General features: G+C 51.2%; 2 protein-coding genes across 10 annotated transcripts in view; both read left to right on the top strand.

The window, feature by feature from the left end:
- BTRC (beta-transducin repeat containing E3 ubiquitin protein ligase) overlaps nt 1–6,722 on the top strand; it is a 123,554-nt gene extending 116,832 nt beyond the window's left edge. For all 7 annotated transcript variants that reach the window (XM_030453029.1, XM_030453028.1, XM_030453024.1 and 4 more), the window contains one exon: nt 998–6,722. The gene's annotated coding sequence lies outside the window, so the exon portion shown is untranslated. The remainder of the gene's footprint in view (nt 1–997) is intronic.
- Nucleotides 6,723–12,750: 6,028 nt separating this feature from the next.
- LOC103525493 (solute carrier family 2, facilitated glucose transporter member 5) lies at nt 12,751–20,384 on the top strand. Of its 3 annotated transcripts, none has more exons than XM_030453347.1 (12): nt 12,751–12,916; nt 13,908–14,006; nt 14,443–14,603; nt 14,702–14,805; nt 15,017–15,162; nt 15,243–15,375; nt 15,711–15,898; nt 16,013–16,123; nt 17,326–17,427; nt 17,960–18,035; nt 19,539–19,666; nt 19,900–20,384. In XM_030453347.1, exons 1-12 carry the CDS (start codon nt 12,785–12,787, stop codon nt 20,119–20,121), a joined length of 1,602 nt encoding a protein of 533 aa, XP_030309207.1. In that variant the 5' UTR covers nt 12,751–12,784; the 3' UTR covers nt 20,122–20,384. The 3 variants fall into 3 exon arrangements, with proteins under 3 accessions (XP_030309207.1, XP_030309206.1, XP_030309208.1); XM_030453346.1 differs by having other exon boundaries at nt 14,681–14,805; XM_030453348.1 differs by lacking the exons at nt 17,960–18,035; nt 19,900–20,384 and adding an exon at nt 18,261–18,337 and having other exon boundaries at nt 14,681–14,805; nt 19,539–19,654.
- Nucleotides 20,385–22,107: the final 1,723 nt, after the last annotated feature.

Below are 22,107 nucleotides of genomic sequence, written 5' to 3'. Positions count from 1 at the left end.
AGAGGCTCAAAGGTGACACTGACTGTAGTGTGAGCATGCTGCTTGAATAACTAGCTGGGTTTATCAGAATTACTCATCTTGGTTGGACAGTAATTACAGTGTTCTATAAAAGGACAGCAATGGTTTTGATACCTTAGAATAGGGACTTCATTTTAGGATTTGTGGCATGTGGTTCCTGTGAGTTCCCATGTAGAACTCCTCCTCCCTGTGTCCATCATCATCAATAATTAAATCAGCTACCACTGCTGTCCAGAAGGATGAGGGTTTCTGCAGAGCGAGTAGAGCAGCTGCTGCCTAACAAGGGGATGCAGATGGCCTGACCCTGGGCAGTTGTCACCAGGCAGGAGGGTTTTGCCAAGAAGTGTCAGCTGTATTCCCTCCTCTGAAGTGATGACCGTTCTTCTCACTCTGCAGCAAGCTGAATCAATAGAACAGTTTGACTAGGGGAGGAGACACTGAGGTACAAGCCCAGGCAAATAAGATCGAGATGCATCAGTGTGCAAAGTCATTTACTGATAGTGCCTAGCCCCCCATTCTCTCTAGCACAGCATGAATGTCAAATTGTTCATGCCAGAGCCTGACTGGTTTGCTCATCACCTTACCCTTTTGTCTTGGCCAGCACAGTGTGGGGAAAACATAATGTTTCATATATTTGGGTCAATTGTAGAGTAGATTTGATGTATATGAGTAGAGTGGGATAGCCTGATTGCCCACTTAGGTGGGTACGTGCACCATTACTGTTAGTAGCTTGTGAAAAATGGTAGAAGAGCTGACAGGATTCTGTGGGGGGTATCCAGAATGACATCTTCCCCGTGAAAATGCTCTGTCATGGGTGCGTCCTGTATCTCATTTGATTGGTAAATACACAGTGCTGCTCTGAAGCTGTCAGATCACCCATCTTCCTCAAGCACTCTAGTCAATCAGGTGTTCTTTTACATCATTAAAAGGTATAGTACCAATGGGATTTGTTTGTTTTTTTCTGTTTTTTTGTTCCCAGGACTCATTTAAGCTGCAGTATTTAAATTATCTGCCAATGCCAGGACAAAAGAACTATCCACGTAACCAATACTTGCTGAAGAGAGGCTCTCAGATTGTTTCTGGAACAAAGTTGGCATGCGGTTGATCTCAGACAGGGTCTACTCAGCGTGGCTGACTGCTAAAGTGCTGCTATATCAGAAGATGACTTTTATCTTTCATGAACAGTTAACATTTTTAAGTCTTTCCATCCCTTTCCTCCCTTGTCCCCTTCTTCCTGTTCACTCCTCTTCCCTTTCCCCTGTTTGGTTCCCCTCCAAACCCAGTCACAGGTGTCCTATGAATATATTTAAGATGTTGCCAGAATGTGTTGCTTTGCTGTTAAGCAGAAGACTTATAGCCACAGTGCACCCTGCTGAGAGAGTCACTTCAGGGTGGGTGGGAGGGTGGGTGAGAAGGAGGCTGCTTCTTTTGGACTGAAATTAATATCCATTGCTAGGTCTTTGAAAAAGCATTCGGCCCTGAAGAGCAACAGAAACACAACAGCCAGACCAGCCCCCCACCCTGATTTCCCTGTGGCTTTTGGCTGGTCTGACTGTAGACCTATTTTTGTGGTGAGAGGACCCTTGAAATTTGACTATCTTGAGCCAAATCCATCTCTCCTCTCCTGCCTGCTCTGCTAACTCTTTGGAAGCTGAATGTGTATTGTAGTTTCTCTTAACATCTGCTTGGCTGGGGAATGCTAGTAAATTAAAAGTTAAACTCTCTTCTGCCAAAGTCCCAAGCATGATGAACTGGGGCTGAGATCCTGTCCACCCCTGCCCCAGGTGAAACGTTGGCCCAGGACACTATTTCAGTACCAAATGGGATTATCTGCACCATCTTCCTTTTGCAGCTCTCCCTGAAGATAATGTCCTGCTGATAGCTTACAAATAATTCTGTAAATTGGAGGAAATTTGGGGCTGGGGTGAGGGGGAAAGGTGGACATTGCTTCTCTCTTTCCATTCCTTCTCTCCTCAGAGAGGCTGTAGCTGAGTGCTGGAAGAGGGAGCTGCTAAAAACCTTGTGGACCTCTGAAGATCCAGCCACCCTAGAGTGGAGACACTGCACAAACAGGCCATGACAATAAGATTTTGCTCACAAAAGCACTAATGGGGCACAATCCCTTAGTGATGGCAGGTGAGTGAAATGAGTATGGCCATGAGTACAGGTAGCAGTGGCTCCAGGCCAATTGTGCAGCATTTCTGAGGCTGGTCTTGCTAGAAAGCCTTCAGAGGGAAAACCTTTGGTGTGCTTCTCTAACCTACGTGCATGCTGCATTGCCATTTATGGACATAGGCTGATTAGTCCCTTTGCTGTTAGCTGAGCTGGATCTTTGCTTTCTAACTGAGACTTTTCCAAATTGCTATTGTTTAGAAGATAAACATAGCCCTCAAGATGAGGGACATGAGAAACAATTCTGCATATCTTTGAAATAGGCAGGGAAGTTTTGGGGAAAACAGCTGTTTTTACAGAGGTAGAAAGAATTGCAGCAGGCCTGCATTTGGATCAGGAAAGACTGTAAAGCAGTCCCTGACCATTCCAAGTTTGGGCCCTGCCTTAGTGGGGAGTTGCACCAATCCCACGGTAGGAAATCACAGCCCTTCATCTCTGGGCTGGAGGGGGTTTAAACAGGCTTTGTTAAAACCTTCTGAACTTGGAACTTGGCAGATGGGAAATTTTTTTAAGCTATTCTCATCAACTTCAATTTGCTGGGGAAGCAGTTGCATTTTTTCTAATTGTTTGGGATGCGTTTTTTCCACCAATGAAGTTGTGCAAGGAGTGAGGCCAAGAGTCCTTGAAGAGTAGTCCAGAGTGCTCAAATCATTGTGGTGACAACTAAGACAAACAGGAAGGCAATGGGCTTCTAGAGGAAGGGAAAGCTGGTGCTTGGGGAGTACCTAGTGCAATTCCTGAAGTATGTGTGCAGCAGTGTTGAGCACTCAGCTCTCCTTATTTTCACTGAGTTTAGAAACTACATCAGTTCTGAAATGCATCTCAGAACTTGTGGTGACACTCCTACTTTCTATTTGGACTACTGTTGTAAAAGAATCAAACATGTTAACATCTTGACACTGCTCAGGTAACACTGAAAGTGTGATTTTTCTCTGCAGAGTCATGTATGTTCTGGGTCACTTTGATAAGTTCATCCACAACTAATTTTGGCACTACTTTTAAGTCTAGGAAGGCTGTTATGGATTTCAAGCATCTCCTTATTAGACATACTGCAGTCCCAAAGCCAGAGTGGCAAGGGAGCAGACAATCAAAGTTTACATCCCAAACTGTGCTGAGTTGAAGTTCTGAGTCTTAATGTTATTTAAACACTGTTCCTCTTAAGTTCAGTTATTACCAGATCTGCAGCATTTTTTGTATATGAGCAGGAATTCATATGACCTTGGCTGCAGATTTAACAATTAGTTTCCTCAGTTTGGTCATCCTCTGTCTTTTACATTTAGGTTATTTTAAAAAACAGTGACCTCTGAAGGCTGCAGAACTTCCTAATATTTTAATTGCATCATTGTGGGCAATACCTGGAAGGATGCATTTTATTTTGCTAGTTGAGAGAATTTGGGAGAACTGGAAAACACCATTGCAGATTGTCCTTCACTGTCATAGCCCTGCTGCTCCATGCTGCTGTTCTGTAACTTCTAAGCACTGTTAGGCCTTCAAGTGGTACCATAGTTTCAACTCTGCTGGGTAGAGCTGTTTAAGGTACAGTTAGAGAGCAACAGCTGAAATATCGTTTTGGCACATGGTAAGAGCAGTGTCTTACCCTCAAGAAGGGACTGTGTCTGGGTACTTCATACAGAACTGTAGAAGGGTGAGGATTCCTACCACACTCCCCAAGTTGTACAAATTTTCTGATAGCTAAGAAGGAAACTGAAGTTAACTGATCTAACTTGAACTTGAAACTGCCACAGCCTGACATTTGATGGTGTTCATTGTGCACCCAGGGAGGAGCAATCTGGTAAGTAGATCTCCCAATGTCAGAAGAAAGTGGCTTTTTCAAATTTCCCCCCTTAGGATATTTGTATGTGTGTGTATGAGTGTTCACGAGTGCATGTGAGAGAGGTTTCAGCATGAATTGGATGGATAATCCTTCAGCCAGGTTGGAGTAATTGCAAAGTTTATTATGAAAAGAACTAGCACGTGCCTGCTGAAAGGAGATAAAAAAGATCTGAAAGTGTCTGTGGGCTTTAAGTGTTGCACATCGCTTTGAAATGAGATGAAATGAAATGAAATACCTCTGCTGCGTAGAGATCGGCACTTCTCCCACAAGTAGGAAGCTCACACAAGGCTTCCCCCTCGGACTATGGGATGGAAAGTACTGGAGGTGTGGGACATTCAGAGCAGGACAATCTGTTATGGCCACACCATCTCCTGCTTGTGACTCCTTTGCAATAGGGCACAGTTCTGCTGCATATATTTCTCATCCTCAGAGGAATACAGCTTGCTTTAAAATATGCAAATAGAAAATGACATGAAGGAATTTGCATCAAGAAAATGTTTATGACTGTTTCCTCTGGAGCAGCTCTCTGTGCTCCCTGTTGACATTCAGGGACAGACATGTCCACTGTTGGAACAGAAGGATTCATGTGACAAGCCTGTGTCAGGATTCACATTGAGAAGTCTGTGATCATCGGAAATACTGAAATGCTTTACGCTTGTTTCTAAACTGGAAGCTGGCTTGGACCACCATGCTATATGTGCCCGCCACCTGCTCCTGCTCCAAAGGATCCTTTTTTTCTTTTTCCTAATTTTTTTTTTGAATACTGAAAAAGCTGGAGAGTATCATGTTCATTTCTCCGCTCCCAAGTATGTGTTTCCTGCCTGTGCCACATGCCCCTTTCTCAGTCTGAGCAGAGCTACAGGCTTGGTTCTAGAGTTTTTTGGCATCCCAGCTCTGATGTGGAGCACATCTCCAGGTTGGGCTCGTAGCCAAAAATTTTTAGTGTTCTTTAACATCATTTTGTGGCTGATGATTCCTAAATTCTCTTGCAGGGGGAATGTTTGTGTTTTATATATAACAAATACTTGCAGCTCTTCCTAGCTGAAGAAGCAGATGAGGAGGAGCACCCTGCCTTCCTACTGCAGGCTAGTTCTTATTTGTGGGAGGAAAACAAGGAGACAACCCAGGTGGTTGAAAGGTTGGAAGGGGTGTGGGGATGGATATGGATCTCTATAGAAGGGGGAACAATGCTGAAAATAGATCTCTTAGCATGTGTAGTGCTGGGGGCATGTGGAGGAAGGGATGGTCTAAACTACACTTGCCAAGAGAAGAGTGCCAGGGTCTCGAAATGGCATGCATGATGCATCTGACATGCTGAGCCTTGCCCTACTGTTCTTCCCCCTGAAGCAATAAGCAGCAGCTTCCCAGAAGGAGGGGGGAAAAGCAGGTGACCCAGTTGTCCCCAAAGGAGGTCTTCATATGAAATCCCTCTGTCCTCTTGCCAGTAAATCCCTACTGGACTGATTGGCACAAGGGGGTCCCAGTCTTTCTGTCCCCACTTTTAATTCAGAGACTCAAGCAGCAGGTCCCTTGGGTTCGTTCCTTCTCCACAACCCCAGCAGTGGGCTGAGGGCAATGGATGTCCTCTGGAGCTGAACATTTGGCTTCTCCTTTCTCCCTCCATATATTTTTTTTAATGAAATGTAGCCAAACTACTGGCAAATTCCCAAGGCATCTCTCCCAGGGTGAGCCTTGGCACACTGTCAGAATAAATTGTCCTTTGTCTTGTCATAAAAACTCTTCCTGTGACTTTTTGCTTATTCCCTAAGACCACTGGGTTTCCACATTAGTTGTCCAGCAGATACCCTTTGGGAGTTTGCAACACTGGTCAGTCTGTAGTGATGTTAAGCTGGTGTTCTCAAAATCACAGGGGTGCTGGAAGGATGGATGTACAACAAGCTCTTTAGATGTTGTGGCCAACTTTTTTAGTAGCCTGTCACCCTAAAAGACATCCTGATTTCTGCTCAAACAGGAGCAGCTGTGACCAGAAGATCAGCATGAGAGATCAGTGTTCATCAGAGAGCAGCTCGTCTCATCCCTGTGTGATGAATAACACTTGTTGCCTTTACAGTCTAGGTGTTTTAATCTGCTAGCACTCAAGCACTAGTTTATGTCTAAGCATAAGGAGGAAGACCAGCCAGCCTGTCCTAGGTCATTTGCAGTGGCTTTTACAAGGATCTAGCAGTGAGAATTTTGGGGCAATTCAATGTGAGCTGCTTTTAAGGGTAAAACTTTGCTTTCAGCTACTTTGTCTTTATCGTGAGAGGCATTGCAGGGCTCAGCCTAGCCACAGTTTTAGCATGGCAGAATAATAGTGTTGACCTCAGCAAAGTGTAGCAGATCCCATTTCTCCCAGTCACATTACATCACTAGGTTTAGGAGAGCTGCATGCCTGCCAGGCCAGCCAGTGCTGCATCACCCCTGCCTGCTCAGGCTGAGGTGGGTGTGGAAGTGGGAGAGGTGAGAAGGAACATGGTTTCTCCAGAGTTTTCTGTTTGTTACTCTGCTATATTTGTTATCTGGATTCTTAAGTAACGAGTGCTTTGAATTTTGTGATTACGTTACGGTGATGTGTAGTTAGTGTACTAATGTTCACTTGAGCTAGGATCATGGTAACAGTGTGGTTTGTTTGTTTTTGGTTTGTTGTTTTTTTTTTTTTTAACTGTTCAGAAAATAACTTAAATACAAATACAAAGATTAAGCGGTGAATCTCTCTTGTTTTCCTTTTAGGGTGAAAGACTCTGTTAAAATATCAAGCCTGTGACATCCTCAGGCCTCATGTATGCGAATCATACTTGTGCTATGTGTACACTGTGCACGACATTTGCAGTGTGTACACCTAGAAGTGCTGCAGCCCTAAGGTAGAGAGCTTTGCCCTGAGGCCTGGGTAGATGCAACATCACAGGATACACGGAGTCTGCTGTGGCCAGTCGCACCTCAGAGCTGCCTCTCATTGATGAATGCACCATAAAAGACTGCTCTGGCAGTCAGAAAAAAACACTTATTCCTGAAACCACAGCATACTTTTTAATTAACCAACTCTCCATTCATAGCTGATGGCCTCTGGCTGGGGCAGATGAGTCTGCCCTGTAACCCAGAGAATGGATGTGACTGACACAGAAGGGCTGGAGCCATCCTGCCCATTAAAAAAGTCAGGGGGAGAAGCTATAAAGACTTTGTATTTTTCTGGGTACTGTTGCAGGATCCTGGTAGGAGAAACACAAATTTGTTTTATAAGCTAATCAGAATCCTGCTGTTCAATAATGAGTGAGTAATTGACATATCGCGGCACCACCATGCAGCTCCATGGCTGGGGATGCTGTCATGCTTACGGCTCGCCTGAATTTCAATGCAAGCACCCTTACCCTCAGAATACCTTTCTCTTAAAAGTGGTCCTCAGATAGCAGCCTTGGATCTTTCTGTTTTACTTGACAGCCCCTTTTAAAACAAAGGCCACTGCAGTTTTAAGATCCTCGCTCCTGGGGTGGTCAGAAAACAAACAAACCCTGCGCTCCTGCTGTCTCTCTCCCTGCTGGCTACATTCTTGGGAGCCAGCAGGGGACTGGAGATTGCGGAGGCTCCTGCTTCTCTGAAACGCTGGGAGGAGGATTCTTGTCACTTCCAATCCCTGTCTCTCCTTGTGACAGGGTTCCTGGCAGCCGCGTGCTTTGTTTGGCAAGAGTTTGGGGGTTTTGTGTATTCAAGTGTGTATATATGTGTATATTTATGTATTTGCACCACTTAAACCTTTTCTGTTGCATCCCTGCTCTTTCCTCCTATCATGTAATGAAAGAGGAATTGCAGTGACAGGCTTCATCCATTGTTTTGGATCAGTCTGTAACATGATGCAGGTTGACTTAACCTGTGACTGCCCGTACAGACAAATGAGACTCCTTACCTTTTGTACTCTCAGTACCAGGTCTCTGTGTGTACCAAACAATAGACTTACTACCCATTCCTATGTGAAACAGCTTCTCCTTGTGGGTTATTTCTAGCTGTTCTTTCCCTTCTCTTGATTCCTCCCTTCTTGATGTTTAAAGATGAGAATCAGAGTGTTTATGCCAGATTTCTAGGATGGGGACAGTGCTGTGCTGCAGAGCAACGGCTGGAAAACTCCCAGGAATTCTGGCATCACATTGAAAAACTCAAGAACTAAAGCGTCTTAGAGAAAGAAAAGCAATCTCACTTGTAAATTTCCACTGGAAAAGAATGAACACTAGACAGCTTTATCTTAAATAGCTTCAGTGGTTAATTACCCTTTCCGTTTAAAAATGTGTGCCTTATTTCCACTTTAAATGAAGGAGGAAAGTGATGTTTACCATAGCTTCAAATTAACAGCATTTGATCGACTTACAGCTTTAAAGTGAAATGTTCTGTTGGGGCTTTTTTTTTTATTATAATATATAAACACTTTCAAGAGTGTAGTAAAGCTAGGTTTGGAATGGGGAAACTGGCCAGTTTAGACCTGCTAGGCTGGAATAAATGTAATAATTTAAAAAACTGTCTCAGATGGATTCAGCAGTCAGGAGGTACTGCATCGGTTTGGAGGAGGTTAGGACGGTGAGCTCGCTCAGCAGAGGAGGCAGCGTGGCTGGGAAGCAAAAGTCTTGAGCAGACAGACCTGCTCTAGGGCTGCCACTGGTTTCTGTCTGAGCTGTGCCCTTGTGCGGGCAGCCCCCGGGGTGCAGGCAGCACCGGCAGCGTCCTGCCCCGTTTGGTCACAGGCTGCGTGGGGCAGCTTCTCTCTTTTCCAAATGCTTGGATTCCTTCACATCCAACGCACACCCCGCCCAGGGCACTGCCCCCGGAGGAAAAAGGCTGCACTGCTGAAGGAGACGATTAGCAGAGGCAAGTAAGATCCTGCTTGTGCTGTCCCATGCAAATCTATTGTAATAATGGGCTGCAGCCATCTGGGATCTCAGCCTGTCCCGTTGGCTGGCTGATACTTCCAAGCATGGCTGGGGACATCTGATGGACAGGGTTATGATGCCCTTCTAGCAAGCTCCCAGCAGTGCATGTGTGTGAGTAGCAGCTGCTTTGGTTTGCCCCAAAAGAGCTCAGACACACATTCATTGTATCCCCAAGGGATACTCTTTGTTTCTCACCAATGTTATTCTCCCATCCTGAGTCTCCCTCAGTGTTTTCCTGACGTGCTCTGGTAGGAGCAGCGAGAAATCTCCAACAACAAGGAGGTTACTGAGCTGTGGGACTGGTCTGCTGAGGACAACTGAAGTCATATAAAGGAATATTACTGGGAAAACCTGGGCTTGAAAAGGTCTCACCTGTTCAGGTCAATTGACTTCCTGCAGTTGGAGAACAGAGCCAGATGGGCTTTCCAGTGCAGCAAAGCAGAGACAACAGCCTGAGCAGTGCTTTCATAAGGAACTTGCTGAGCTTCTTCTGGAGGCCACTGCAGTTTGCAGAAACTCAAGCCCTGGCTAACATCACATCTTATGTGTCCAAGTCTCCCTGTCCTGTGCCCAGAGCACCCTGCTGGCATTTACAAAGGCAGATCTCCAAGGGGGCGTTGAGACAGGAGGCTCCTGGACCATCTCTTTTTCTGCTGTGTCAACTCTGAAAGGGCAGCACTGGCAAACTGCTCTGATCTTTCATTCTGCAACGAGCTTGAGTGGCTCTGCCTGCTGCACCATGAGTGCAGAGTTCCCCCTCCTTCAGCATAGGGAAAGGGGTCAGTGGCTGCTAAGGGATGCATCTTCTTGCCTACATTTATTTGAGTTGCTTATTACTTCACGAATGAACACCAATAGGCAGTACTGTAGACTATGAGCTCTCTAAAGGATTTCCAGCTCATCTTGGAAAAGGAGACAGACAGTGCATTTTCACTACTGCTGTATTTCCCAGTCCTACAGAATCTTCATACTGTTTTTTGCAAGTGTTTTATATCTTCGCTATGGAGTTCCACATAGCTGGCTCATGGCTGCCAGTGCCTGGCCCTGGGGAGGTGAGCAGGGAGGCAGGAGGCATCCAGCCCTCCTTATTACAGTGGGGCTGGCTCTCTCCTTCCCCTCCACAAGCTTCTTTGGCTAGGCTGGATCCTGCCTCTGCACACACCATGGGCAGCTTGGCTGGAACACTGTGCAGCATCACACCAGCAGCTCAGGGGAAGCCCTCAGGAGACCACAGGGCTCCCAGCAGCACTTACCCTCCTGGCCTTGGCAAATACCATTGCTCTGTGTAGGGTGTGTGCTGAGACCAGCTCTTCTTGCTTCCCCAGCTCTCCTGGTCCTCCTGGGCTTCTTGGCATGCCCCAGGCACTGTATGAAAAGCACTGAGATAAGGACAGCCCCAGTGCTGTGTCTGGGTACCAGGACAGCAGCAAAGCAAGAGTGGGACAGGAGCTCCCATGAGTGACAAGAGGGAGGGGATGAGGGTGGTTTGTGGGCTCACATTTGCTTTCCCAGCCAAGGGGGTATTTTAGCCAGGGAATCCATGCACCGAGTCAGGGAAATAACAAGGATGCCTGTGAACTGTGGAGACAAGCTCCCTCACAGCACAGAGCAGCGGGAGTTTCTCATTGGCATTTGTTCCTCTCTTACCATGTGCCACCATCACCAGGTCAGGTCACAAGAGTGTCTCCAATTAACCCAGCTCCCTGGTGCCCCTTAATTGGCACCCCAGGCTTTCCTTCTTCTCCTCCTCCTTCCTCCCTCAGCACGTGTTTCTCACCTGTACATCTGCTGCTAAACCACTGCTCTTGGCATCCCCGTTGCTGCTGGGAACCAGTGGTGGTAACCCAGATTTATCCCTTAAATCAAGGCAGTGGCCACCCCCTGGCTTGGAGCACCATCCTGAGGATGTCCCTGCTCTGACCAGGTTGTGTGGCTGGAGACGAGCTGTTGCTGCAGGAACAAGTGCTCTAGGCTTGGGAATAGTTAAGGGCTCCCATGCAAAGTGGCTTGGAAGCTCCAGGAGGGTTTTTAAGTGGGTACTTGCTAGGATGGCTCAGGATAGGGAGGAGATGGCTGCTGCTGTTTCCTGATTGCTGTGGCAGAGACCACTGGATTGGGCACATTTAACCCTCCAGATGCTGGTCCCAGAGATAAGCCATGTACCTAGATGACTGGAGTGGGAATGTGGCTGTGGCACACAGCATGGCCTGGTTTGTTGTCCTGTCCCAGGTTTGCTGCTTTGCCTGAGTCCTGGGGGACTGCAAGCACCACCAAGGGCTTGAGGCATGGCTGGTATCATAGGCTGCATGTTGTCCTTGTGCTGGGTCATCTCACCCATGGGCATGTCCAATAAATGGATCTTCGTCCTGCTGCAGTGGGAATAAAATAGGACCATACCCTGAAGGACTGTGGCTCCCTGCAAGTTCCTCCCCACCATGGCCCTGTGGCCAAGGTCTCTGCAGTCACCTAGCACACCTGCACAAGGGTAAAGACATGGGGAAACTGAGTCTGGGCAAGATATAGACACTTGCATATAGCGAGGTACCTGCCCTTGGAAAAGCTGGATGCCATCAGTCTGGGAAGGGCTAGTGGCTGGGGCAGAGGGCACAGTGGAGCTGAAGGACCTTATGGAGGGAGGAGATGGAAACTGCAACATCCCATGTGGGAGGATGAGGTGCCTGGGCTCTCCTTCACCAAAAACAGCCTGGCTGGGGTCGGGCATGGCACATACAGAGGTGTCCATGGGGCTCTCTCAGCCCAGCTCCTCTGCCCCGGCCACCACAGGACCCCTCCTGACATGGGGCCAGCCAGCCGTGGTCAGTCCCTTTTAAAGCCCTTGGAGCTGTTGCCAGACGTAGCTTAGTGGGGTCCCCATCCTTTTCAACTGGCTGTTCAGCAAATTAAGAGATTGCTATTAGGCTGCTAATTAAAGGCACTTCATTAGCAGCAGGGGAGGCAGCTCCTGGCCGCAGCAAAATTGGATTCCTCTGAGCTGCCATGAGCCAAGTCTTTCCTCTCTGAGGCTGGCGGCTGTGCCCCTCCCTGTCCGGGGAAGCCAGCAGCTCCGAGCCATGGCGATGTGGGTATCAGCCCTCCTGCTGAGCCACAGAGGATGGGGCACATCTGCTCCACACGTCTGACACGGTGGGAGAGGGGCTGGGGGGTGATGGGGGTGTTGGGTGATGTGAGGCTCTTTTCCCAGGTAGCTACCAGTAAGACAAAGTGGGCATGGACTTAAGCTCTGCCAGGGGAGGTTTAGGTTAGACATTAGGGGAAAATTCTTTACAGAGAGGGTGATCAGGCATTGGAATGGGCTGCCCAGGGAAGTGGTGGATTCTTTGTCCATGGACGTTTATAAAAAGAGACTGATGTGGCACTCAGTGCCATGGTCTGGTAACCACAGTGAGAGTGGATTAAGGGTTGGACTCGATGATCTCTGAGGTCTTTTCCAACTCGGATGATTGTGATTCAGTGAGGCTGCCCCATTCTCCCCAGCCTCCAGGGTGATGCAGGGATGTCACCCTGCTTGCTGCCCCCGGATCCAACCCCCGTTTGGAGGGGACATGCAGGGTCTGTCAGTGGTGGCAGAGAGTCACATCGGTGGTTCTACTGTCCCCAGTCCTGGCCACTGCCTCTCGGCTGGGCTGGGCAGCCCAGAGGTGCCGACCTGCCCCTGCCACTGCCCCGGAGAGGGGGGAGGCTCCCGGGCTCCTCCTCCGGCCGCTCCGGCGCCTCCAATGAGCCCTCGGGGGCACCCAGGCTGCCTGCTCTGCCCTGCCCTACTTTGCCTTCCTTTCGCTTTCCTTGCCTTCCCCTACTGTCCCTCTCCCCCTCCTTCGTCCATCTGAAAATGGGAGAGACGAGCCAGGCCGCCGGACCGGGGCTGCCTTCATCCCCTCCTCCTCCCTCTCCCCGCTCCGGCTGCAGCCTCGCCCCGACAGTCGGGAAAAGGACCCCGCAGCCCGGCGGGGACATCACTGGGGTGAGCTCCCTTCGGGCTGGGGGGGGGCTGCCCCATCCTGGCTCCTCATCTGCCCCACAGTGCCCACCCAGCCCCTGCCCTGACACCCCCCACTGCTATCCCGGCTCGGGATTCCAGGTGGGATTAGGGGGGATTTGCTGTGCGTGAGCCGGGAGCTGCTGAGTGCTACTGGTCTGGCTACTGTGTTAGGGGGCCTGTGGGGGCCAGGGGGGTGGGGGGGGCGCGAAGCTGGGGCGCCCTCCCCGCTGCAGGGCTGAGTTTTGGATGCTGGGATGGGGGATGCTGCTCCCAGAGGACGCAGCCTTGCCTCTCCACGCCCTGTCACCGTGGGATGTTTATTTCTCCAGGGGAGATGATCAGGTGTAGCACCCAAGGGTGCCCCTGCAGCTGGGGTGTGTGCCCTGAATGCCTCTTGAGTCCTGCTGGGCACCCCAATCCCGGGGTGGGCTGGTCTCAACCCCCGGGCTGGGTCAGGGCTGCATGGTGTGCCCCCACAGCCAGGTCCCCCCTGGAGCTGGAGCAGGAGGCACTGGTGGGGATGAGGGTGGGTGCTTGTGGTGCTTTGGGAGGGCTGGGCCCCAACTGAACCTTTCAACAGTGCTGGGACTACCAGGCAGGGAGGATGCATGGGGCAGCTCACAGCAGAGCCATTTGAGTACTTCCATCTATAGGAGGGGACAGGTGTCTCTCCCACCTCTACCTGCACCCTTCCAGCCTGGTGTGGGGTTCCCTGGGTGAGGCAGCCTGAGCAGGGCCACTGCTAGCATTGAGTCTCATGCTGCAGCCATGGAGAAACTGGATCGGCTGGGCTGGGGGCTGAGTGGTGGCACAAAATGCTCTTTACAGGGCTCTGTCACACCGTGGCCTTTTCTCTTGGCCAGGGACATCCTTTAGAAAAGGGACAGGGACCCAGCACAGCTCATGCCACATGTGATTTTGGCTCCCAGCTCTGCCAGCTGGGGCTGTGCTGATCCCTCATCCTCTCTCCCAGCATCTCACCTTCCCCCTGCTGTCAGTCACTCTCCTGGTGTCCTTCGGCTCCTCCATGCTCTATGGCTACAACCTGGCTGTGGTGAACTCACCAGCAGTGGTAAGGGACTGGTAGCATCTCTGGGAGCAGAAGAAGGGCTCTGCATCCCTCTCTGGGAGGGTGGAGGGACCACTGGCCAGCAGACCCACATCAAAATATTGACATGTCCCTTGGGCAGTTGCCCACAGAGCAGCCCCAGGAGCGGAATGAAATGGGATGGACATGGAAACCTGTGTTCTTGTACCCTGGACAGCACAACCTCCTTTCTCCAGCTTCAGCTCTGTCTGTGCCATCTCTACTTTATCCTTAAACCCCTTCAGTGGTGAAACTGTGTGATCAACCAGTCCAGCACATCCTAGTCATCCCCAGTCGTCCTGCTCTGCATCAGCCACAATGCTGTTAAACCCCTGGCATTTTCCCTATGGGGGCTGTCTTTTCTTGTCTTCCCCTTTCTCCCAGTGTGTTTGGTGCCCATGTATCTCTCTCTGCCTTACAGCACATAAAGCAATTCTACAATGCCACATGGTCCCAGCGGTATGGGCATGGACTGGGGCCTGGCCCCCTGACCCTCTTCTATTCCCTGACCGTCTCCATCTTTGCTCTGGGTGGGCTGGTGGGCTCCTTGCTGGTGGGGATGCTGGTGGATCGGTATGGCAGGTAAGGGGATGGCATGGGACAGGGTGGTCAAGGGACAGGTCAGGGCTGCTTGTGCCCTGCTGCTTGTGCCCTGCTAGGAATGGCACACTGATCCGCAGCACTCTCCTTGTCCTCCTGGCTGGTGGCTTCATGGGCTTCAGCCGGGAGCTGGGGTCTCCTGAGATGGTGATCATTGGCCGTTCTTTCACAGGGCTCCACTCAGGTAAGTTCTGCTGGGCTGCATACAGCCCTTTCCTCATAGCCTGGTCCTCTACAGCCCACTCCCAGGGGGATGGAGACAAATTCATATTCCCCATGGCCACAGGCTCTGTGGTGGGGGTCTCCATGGGGCAGACAGGGCCCTGGGGTCCGCACTGTGAATGGTGCTGGGCACGGGAGGAAGTGCAGCCAGGTCCCTTTTTAATTCCCCTCAGGTATCTGCCTCAGCGTGGTGCCCCTCTACCTGGGAGAAATTGCCCCCAAGAACCTGCGTGGTTTCCTGGGCCTCGTGCCCAGCATCTTCATCTGCCTGGGGGTTTTCTTTGCTCAGGTCCTGGGCCTTCCAGAGCTTCTGGGTGAGGTGAGCACTATACCCCAACCTTCGAATGCTGGTCCCTGCGCTGCCCTCTCTGTGACACATCCTGTTTTGACTCCTCTCAGGACAGGTTCTGGCCCCTTTTCCTGTCAGTGGTGGTCATTCCTGCCTCCCTTCAGCTCCTGCTGCTGCACTGTTTCCCCGAGAGCCCGCGGTACCTGCTGATAGAGAGGAATGACATCTGCGGGGCCACCAGGGGTGAGGGGGTGTCCTGGGGAACACAGGCTCTGAGAGATGCTGGGTGCTGGTCCAAGGTCTCCCAAGACCAGGGTATGTCCTCACAGCACCCTTCTGCATCCAGACCTGATAGCCTATGATGGTCCTTATGGTTCATCCCACCCAGTTGCACCATAGCATTTTTGGTGCCCATCACCATGATGTGAGGCATCTTCTTGGTTCCTATGGATGCTCAGCAGGCAGGTCTTCTGGGAGGCTAAGCCAGGGCTTAGCAAAGTCCTTGCCTCATGCCATACCTGTGAGCATCCACCTTGTGGTGAGCAGCCATGTGTCTGTGACTCTAGCTCTCCCCACAGCACTGTGCCAGTTCCTGGGGACATCTGACATTCAGGATGTGATTGAGGAGATGAAGGAGGAACAGCAGTCCCTCTCATCCATGGAGATGGTTTCTGTCTGGCAGCTGCTGCGGGACCGCTCTGTTCGCTGGCAAACCCTCTCAGTGGTGGTGGTGAATGCTGGCATGCAGCTCTCGGGGATCGATGCCGTAAGTCCTGTGGGGTCCTCACCCCAGGACCTTGCTCTGTAGAGGCTGGGTTGAGACCTGGCAGCTCATTTTGGCTCCATCCCCCAAGCTCATGCTAACTGCCCTCCTTGGCAGATCTGGTTTTACACCAACACCATCTTTGAGAACGCCGGGATTCCTGTGTCCCAGGTCCCTTACACTACTGTGGGCACCGGTGCCATTGAAGTTGTTGCAGGGTTGATCGGGGTGAGTGATGGATGGACAGATGGATGCAGACCCTCAGTGCCAGAGCCTTGTCCCTCACTCCAAACACCATCAAATGGGGGGTGCTGAATGGACCTCAAATGCTACAGCACAGCCACAGGCAGAAGGTTTGGCAGGGAAATGGGGTGGGGAGATGGAATGAGAGTGGTTCAATTTTGGGATCCAAACCTAAGGGGGGAGTGGGAAGATTTTACGGTAAGTGGGTAGTAGGAGGGTTGAGGGAAGATGCCAAGAAAGGAGCAGGTTGGGGGTGAGGGAGGAAACTAAGGGGTTCCTTCTGGTTCTGGATTTCATTGTCACTCTGTTAGCAGATCCACATTTCCCCATCTCCCCCCCCATCCCAGCCAAGCACCAGCCTCGCCCCAGGCTAGCAGCCCGGCCACCCCCACCCCCACCCCCCCGGCCAGGACTCATTTAGCAGGAGAGTTGGCACTGGGCCAGGCAGATTTATGGCCCTCGTCCCATCTGCACGTGTCACCCGGGGCCAGCCTGAGCCACCCAGCACTAAATTTGCTCCCTGACAATTAGAGAGATGGATGGGAGTGGCTTCGCCCAGAAACCTGGCTGAGAGGGGGCTGCTCCCTGCTACCTAGAGGTCAGCCCACAGTGGAATGAGGGCCCCCCAGACTCCTCCTGCCCCTCCAAAAGATGATGCCTCCTTCTCCATTTCTCTTCTGCCCCAGCCGTGGGGCTGCCCCAGTCCTCACCAGCCACCCAGCAGGCAGCTGGATTGCTCAGGAGCAGCCCCGCAAACGGCCCCCGATGGATGTGCCGAGATTGGTTATAAAATTACAGGCATTTGTTCTCCTGTCAATACCCTTCCTGCTCCAGCCACTGCCGTGCTGCCTGCCCGTGCCCTGCCTCCTCTGCCTGCTTCACCACAAACAACCTGAGCCCAGCCCAGCACCCGCACTCAGCACCGGTGTGAATGCAGCCATAGGGCCACCCTGGCCCTGCACCCTAATGGGCTCTGCAGGACCCCACTGCTGCCCAGTGCATGCTCACCCGCAGACCCTGAAGTCCTGGATCTTCCAGTGCCCCAGCCCCAACCCTGGAGCTCTGAGCCGGGGCTGCCCCCAAATGCTACCAGCAGCATCCCTCCACCTGTAACTGGACCTGGGGCTCAGGGGGTACCCTGGTGAGCATTTCCCCATCATCGATGGGTCTCTGCTCTCCCTTGGCAGTGCTTCACCATCGAGAAGCTGGGCCGGCGACCCCTTATCATCACTGGCTTCTGCACCATGGGCATCTGCTCAGCAGGCATCACTGTCTCCCTACTGCTGCAGGTATGGTCCAGCTAGTGCCAACCCTCTTGGGCCACTGACATGTCTGGAGCTAGAGCTCTGGGCATCTTAATGAGGGCTGGAAAATGACAGGGCTGGTATCACCTTAGGGGAGGCAGTGTGCATGGAAATGAGAGGTGAAGCAGCCCTTTCTAAGCAATGTTTTCCCTTCAATCTTTAAGGGAAGGAAAATGCAGAGCAAAGAAGCCAAATCCAAATAAGAAAAGTCCTGCCACTTCTGGTAGGTTTTCTAAGGGCTAGTTGTCCCTAAGAAGGCATCTGTGAACTGCCAGGGGAGCTGGAGAGGTCTGCAGGTTCCTTCTTTAGCTGCCTACCCTGAAAGGACACTCCTGCAGCTCTGGGGTTGCATCATGGTGCCAAATCTCACCAGATTTGCCTGATATATCCTGTGTGGTCACTGTCCCCAAAAGCCACTGCTGAACCTACAGGTGTGAAGCGTCATCCTGGGGATGTTGGGCATGAAGGTCAGGGCCACAGCCCTGGCAGGATCCCTCAGCCCCCTGTCCCCTTGCAGACCACCCTACCCTGGATGCGTTACGTCAGTGTTGCCTGTGTGGTCGGCATCATCTCTGGCTTCTGTGTGGGACCAGGTGGGTCTGGGTTTGGTGGAAGCAGGAGGTGGTCAGGTGGGAATGGAGGCCCCAGAGGTGTTGGGGAGCAGATGGATTTGTAGGCAGGTGGCAGCGCTTGTGCTCTGGCCCCTTCCCTGCAGCCACATCCTGGAATATTGTGAGCAAGACCCCACCACAAGGCCCTCCAGCCCCATATATCCCCAGGGTATGTTCCATGTCCTCACCATCATCCCTGCTCCTCAGCTGAGAGGGGAGAAAGCCCTGGCAGCCTTCTTCAGACCTCTCTGGAGGTGTCATCTACTTCTGCCATGGTGCATCTGGTGAGTATTGTCCTGCATTTAACAGAGTGTTGGCACAAGAGCAGGCTCAAACAGTGAGGAGTGAAACCTGAACTGGTTTACCCAGCTGATGTATTAGCAGAGCTGTTAACAGATCTATAATTCATCCTCAGCCCAGACTTTATTCACTGTAATTACATCTTTAATTAGGATTTTAATGGCTCATTGTTCACAAACAATGATGAATAGGAGTTTTAAAACAAAAAAATACATATCTCTATTCTGGGCAAGCTGTGAGTAAGAGTCCATCAGGGGCTACACTTATCCCTCATCCCTCACTTCCTAGTGCTTTTTTTTTTTTTTTTTTTTTTGGTTTGTCTTTTCCCTTGGAGCCTCTCCCAGGCAGTGGGACCCCGGGTGTGTCACCATAGCACAGAGCACAGTCCCCTGCCATATCCCCACATGCCCTGAGATGTGAACTGGACCTTGGATCCTGCCCTACAGCAAAGGGACAGCCCTGGAGCCCAGGGCAGTCAACTCCATGGCAGGTGTCAGGAGGGGCTGAGTTCTTCCAGAAGCAGCCAGTACCCTTCTCCAGTTTTTAGAAGCCAGGTTGTCTTGGACAATCATCTTTAGTCATTCTGGGTCTTTTTGATCAAACATGGGGAAAGCTGGTTGGAATTTCCCATGGGAAATTCTGATGCTCGAAAATGTGGTTGCTTCTTTCTTGCCAAACTCAGTCACAGAGTCTGAGCCCTTAACTAATAGATACAAGGAAATTTTCTAAAGTGCTTTGTTCAAGGAAGGCTGGGAAGGGAATTATGGAGTGCACCAGGAACATGTTTCTCTCTGCTGGTAGTCTACATGAGATTTAATGTATTAGCATTAATGTATTAGCATTGTTAAAGGAGAACCTAGATGGAATGTTCCCCCCTGATTTTGAACCAGTATAAAACTTTCCAGTTTGTGAAATTGGCCTCAGCACTCAACAAAGAGTAGCTGGGGGGGGACATCACCCACCCTCTGAGACAGGGCCCAAAGGGAGACCAAGGCCAGGAAACTGGCGCGCTCATCCCTGCACTTCCCATCTCCTCCAGCCCTCCCAGCACTATGAATTTGGCCCAGCAATGTTGGTAGGCTCCAGGCCTTTGGCAACAGGGCTGAGACAGGGAGGATCTCTCAGCCTTGGAGGTGTCCATGGCAGCCTGTCCCCCACACCCTGAATCTGTCCCTCCCTTTTCAGCCGGTGTCCCCTTCCTGATGACAGCTGAGCTCTTCACACAGTCACACCGCCCAGCTGCCTACATTGTGGGAGGGTCCCTCAACTGGCTCTGCAACTTCACCATTGGCTTCATTTTCCCCTTCTTGCAGGTACTAGTCTGGAGGGACCATGGAAGGAGGAAGGGATGCACATAGCCCTGATGCTCCCATGGATGGGGTGCCAAGCCAGGCTTAATCCTGGGGCTGTCCATGCTTCTGGCTCGTATCAATGCTGGCCAGAACCAGCCCAGGGAGGGGTGATGCGAGGGGACACTGCCTTGTTCCATGCCCATTTTGTGGGTGCTTGGCTCTCTGCTCCATCCCTGTTCTCTCATTGTCCCCAGATGTCAGCTGGTGCCTTTTGCTACCTGGTTTTCTGTGGTGTCTGCCTGCTGGTGGCCTTATATGTCTACCTTATCATCCCTGAGACCAAGAACAAAACCTTCATGGAGATCAGCCACATCTTTGCCACCCACCACTCCTTTCTCTCCAACCCAACCCAGCTCACTGGGATGATGAAGCTCAAAGGCTATGGGACCTTGGAAAGCAGCTCCCTGGAGGGTTAGGGCCCCAGCCTGCCCTGATCTGGAAGGTCTGGGCACATCAGGAGTGATGAAGGAGGCTACAGGTTGGGGAGGGAAATGAGGTCCATTTTTCTCAAACTTGATCATCTCTACATCTCCCAGGACATCCCATCACTCCACAGCCTGCAGCCAGGAAGAGCCCTGATGATACACCAGGGGCTGCAAAAACCTCTGTGCATCACCCCTGTGCTGGAAAAGATCCCTTCCCAAAGATACTGAGACCTCATGGGGGCAGGGGCTCACTTCTCTCCTGGATACATGGATGTGCCTGTGCAAGGTGTTTAATAAAGAGTGTGGCCTCCAGAACCATCATTTGGCAAGTGCAGCCTGAGATGGCAGTGGTGCAGCCTGGGATGGCAGTGAGCCAGAGCATTCTGGCACAGGTGGGTGCCCCTTGGTGCCAGGGAGTAGCAGGATGGGATGGGATGGGATGGGATGGGATGGGATGGGATGGGATGGGATGGGATGGGATGGGGGGGAGGGGGGCTTCGCCCTCTTCTCTGTGCCTGGCTGGGAAGGTCAGAGTCACCCCATATTTCAATAGGGAAGGTGGCCAGGGTCACCTCCAGGCTCTTGTTTCACCTCAGGTTAGTCATGGAGAGGCTGTTGCAGAAGGAGCACAAAGCAACTGGGAGCTGGTGGTGTCCATCAGGGTGCCATGCCCTGTTCCAAGTCCACTGACAGCTCCTCACTGCCCAGCCTTGAGTGCTGCCCCACAGAGTGCTCCCATGGGACCCCTGCACTCTCCCAGACTCTGCTAATGACAAAGAGGTCCTGGGTGCACCCACAACCCCTTGCTGCACCCCATTAAGTGCTGTGACCCTGGGGTGCTCTTCACATTCAGCCTTTCACGTGTCTCTGCCCAGAGTCCTGGAGGCTGTGGTGGGGCAAGTTAAATCCATCTGGCATCCTGTCACAAGCAGTGTCCCCCAGGGCTTGGTTTTGGGACCAGTCTTGTTGAGTATCTCTATCAATGATCCAGGTGAGGGGATTGAGCAAACTCAGAAAGTTTGCAGAAGATACTAAGTTGGGTAGGAGCACTGATCTGCCTGGCAGTAGAAAGGCTCTACAGCAGGACCTGGACAGGCTGGATTGTGGGCCATGGTGAACTGTATGAGGTTCAACCAGACCAAGTGTCAGATCCTACATTTCAGTCACAACAGGCAATGCTACAGGATTGGGAAGAGATGCTAAAAAGCTGCTCTTCACAGAAGGACCTGGGAGTGCTGGCTGACAGCCATCTGAACATGAACCAGCAGCCTGCATCAGGAATAGTGTGGCCAGCAGGACCAGGGAGGTGATTGTCCCCCTGTACCCTGTGTCAGTAAGGCCACACCTGGAGTTCTGCGTTCAGTTCTGGGCCCCTCACTACAAGAAGGACATTGAGTTGCTGGAGTGTGTCCAGAGAACAGCAATGAAGCTGGTGAAGGCTCTGAAGAACAAGTCAGAAGAGAGACTGTGGGAATAGAAGAGGCCATATTGCTCTCTACAACTGCTTGATACAAGGCTGTAGTGAGGTGAGGGTTGGTCTCTTCTCCCACGTAACTGATGATAGAACAAGGGTAAATGACCTCAAGTTGCACTAGGGGAGGTTCAGATTGGATATTAGGAAAAAATTCTTTATTGAAAAGTGGTCAGGCATTGGAACAGGCTTCCTAGGGCTGCTGGAGTCACCATCCCTTGAGGTGTTAAAAAAATGTGTGGATATACCACTTGAGGACATGGTTTAGTTAGCCGGTGGTATTGGGCTGATGGTTGGACTTGATGATCTTAGAGACCTTTTCCAACATTAATGATTCTGTGATTCTATGATTCTGTGATTACTTGGCAAGGCCTCAAGGTGCCTCCTTGGGCAGGTGGGTGCTGGGTCCATGAGGGACTGGGACATACTGGGTCCCCCTGTGCCCTGTCCCAGCCTCTCCATCCTCAGCAGCTGTCTTGGGGCTCTCCTGCGTCTCGAGCCATTTA

Source organism: Calypte anna, chromosome 6 (genome assembly GCF_003957555.1).
Source record: "Calypte anna isolate BGI_N300 chromosome 6, bCalAnn1_v1.p, whole genome shotgun sequence".
Classification (NCBI taxonomy): Eukaryota; Metazoa; Chordata; class Aves; order Apodiformes; family Trochilidae; genus Calypte; species Calypte anna.
Note: the sequence above shows the minus strand (reverse complement) of the source record. Positions and strands in the feature narration are given on the sequence as shown.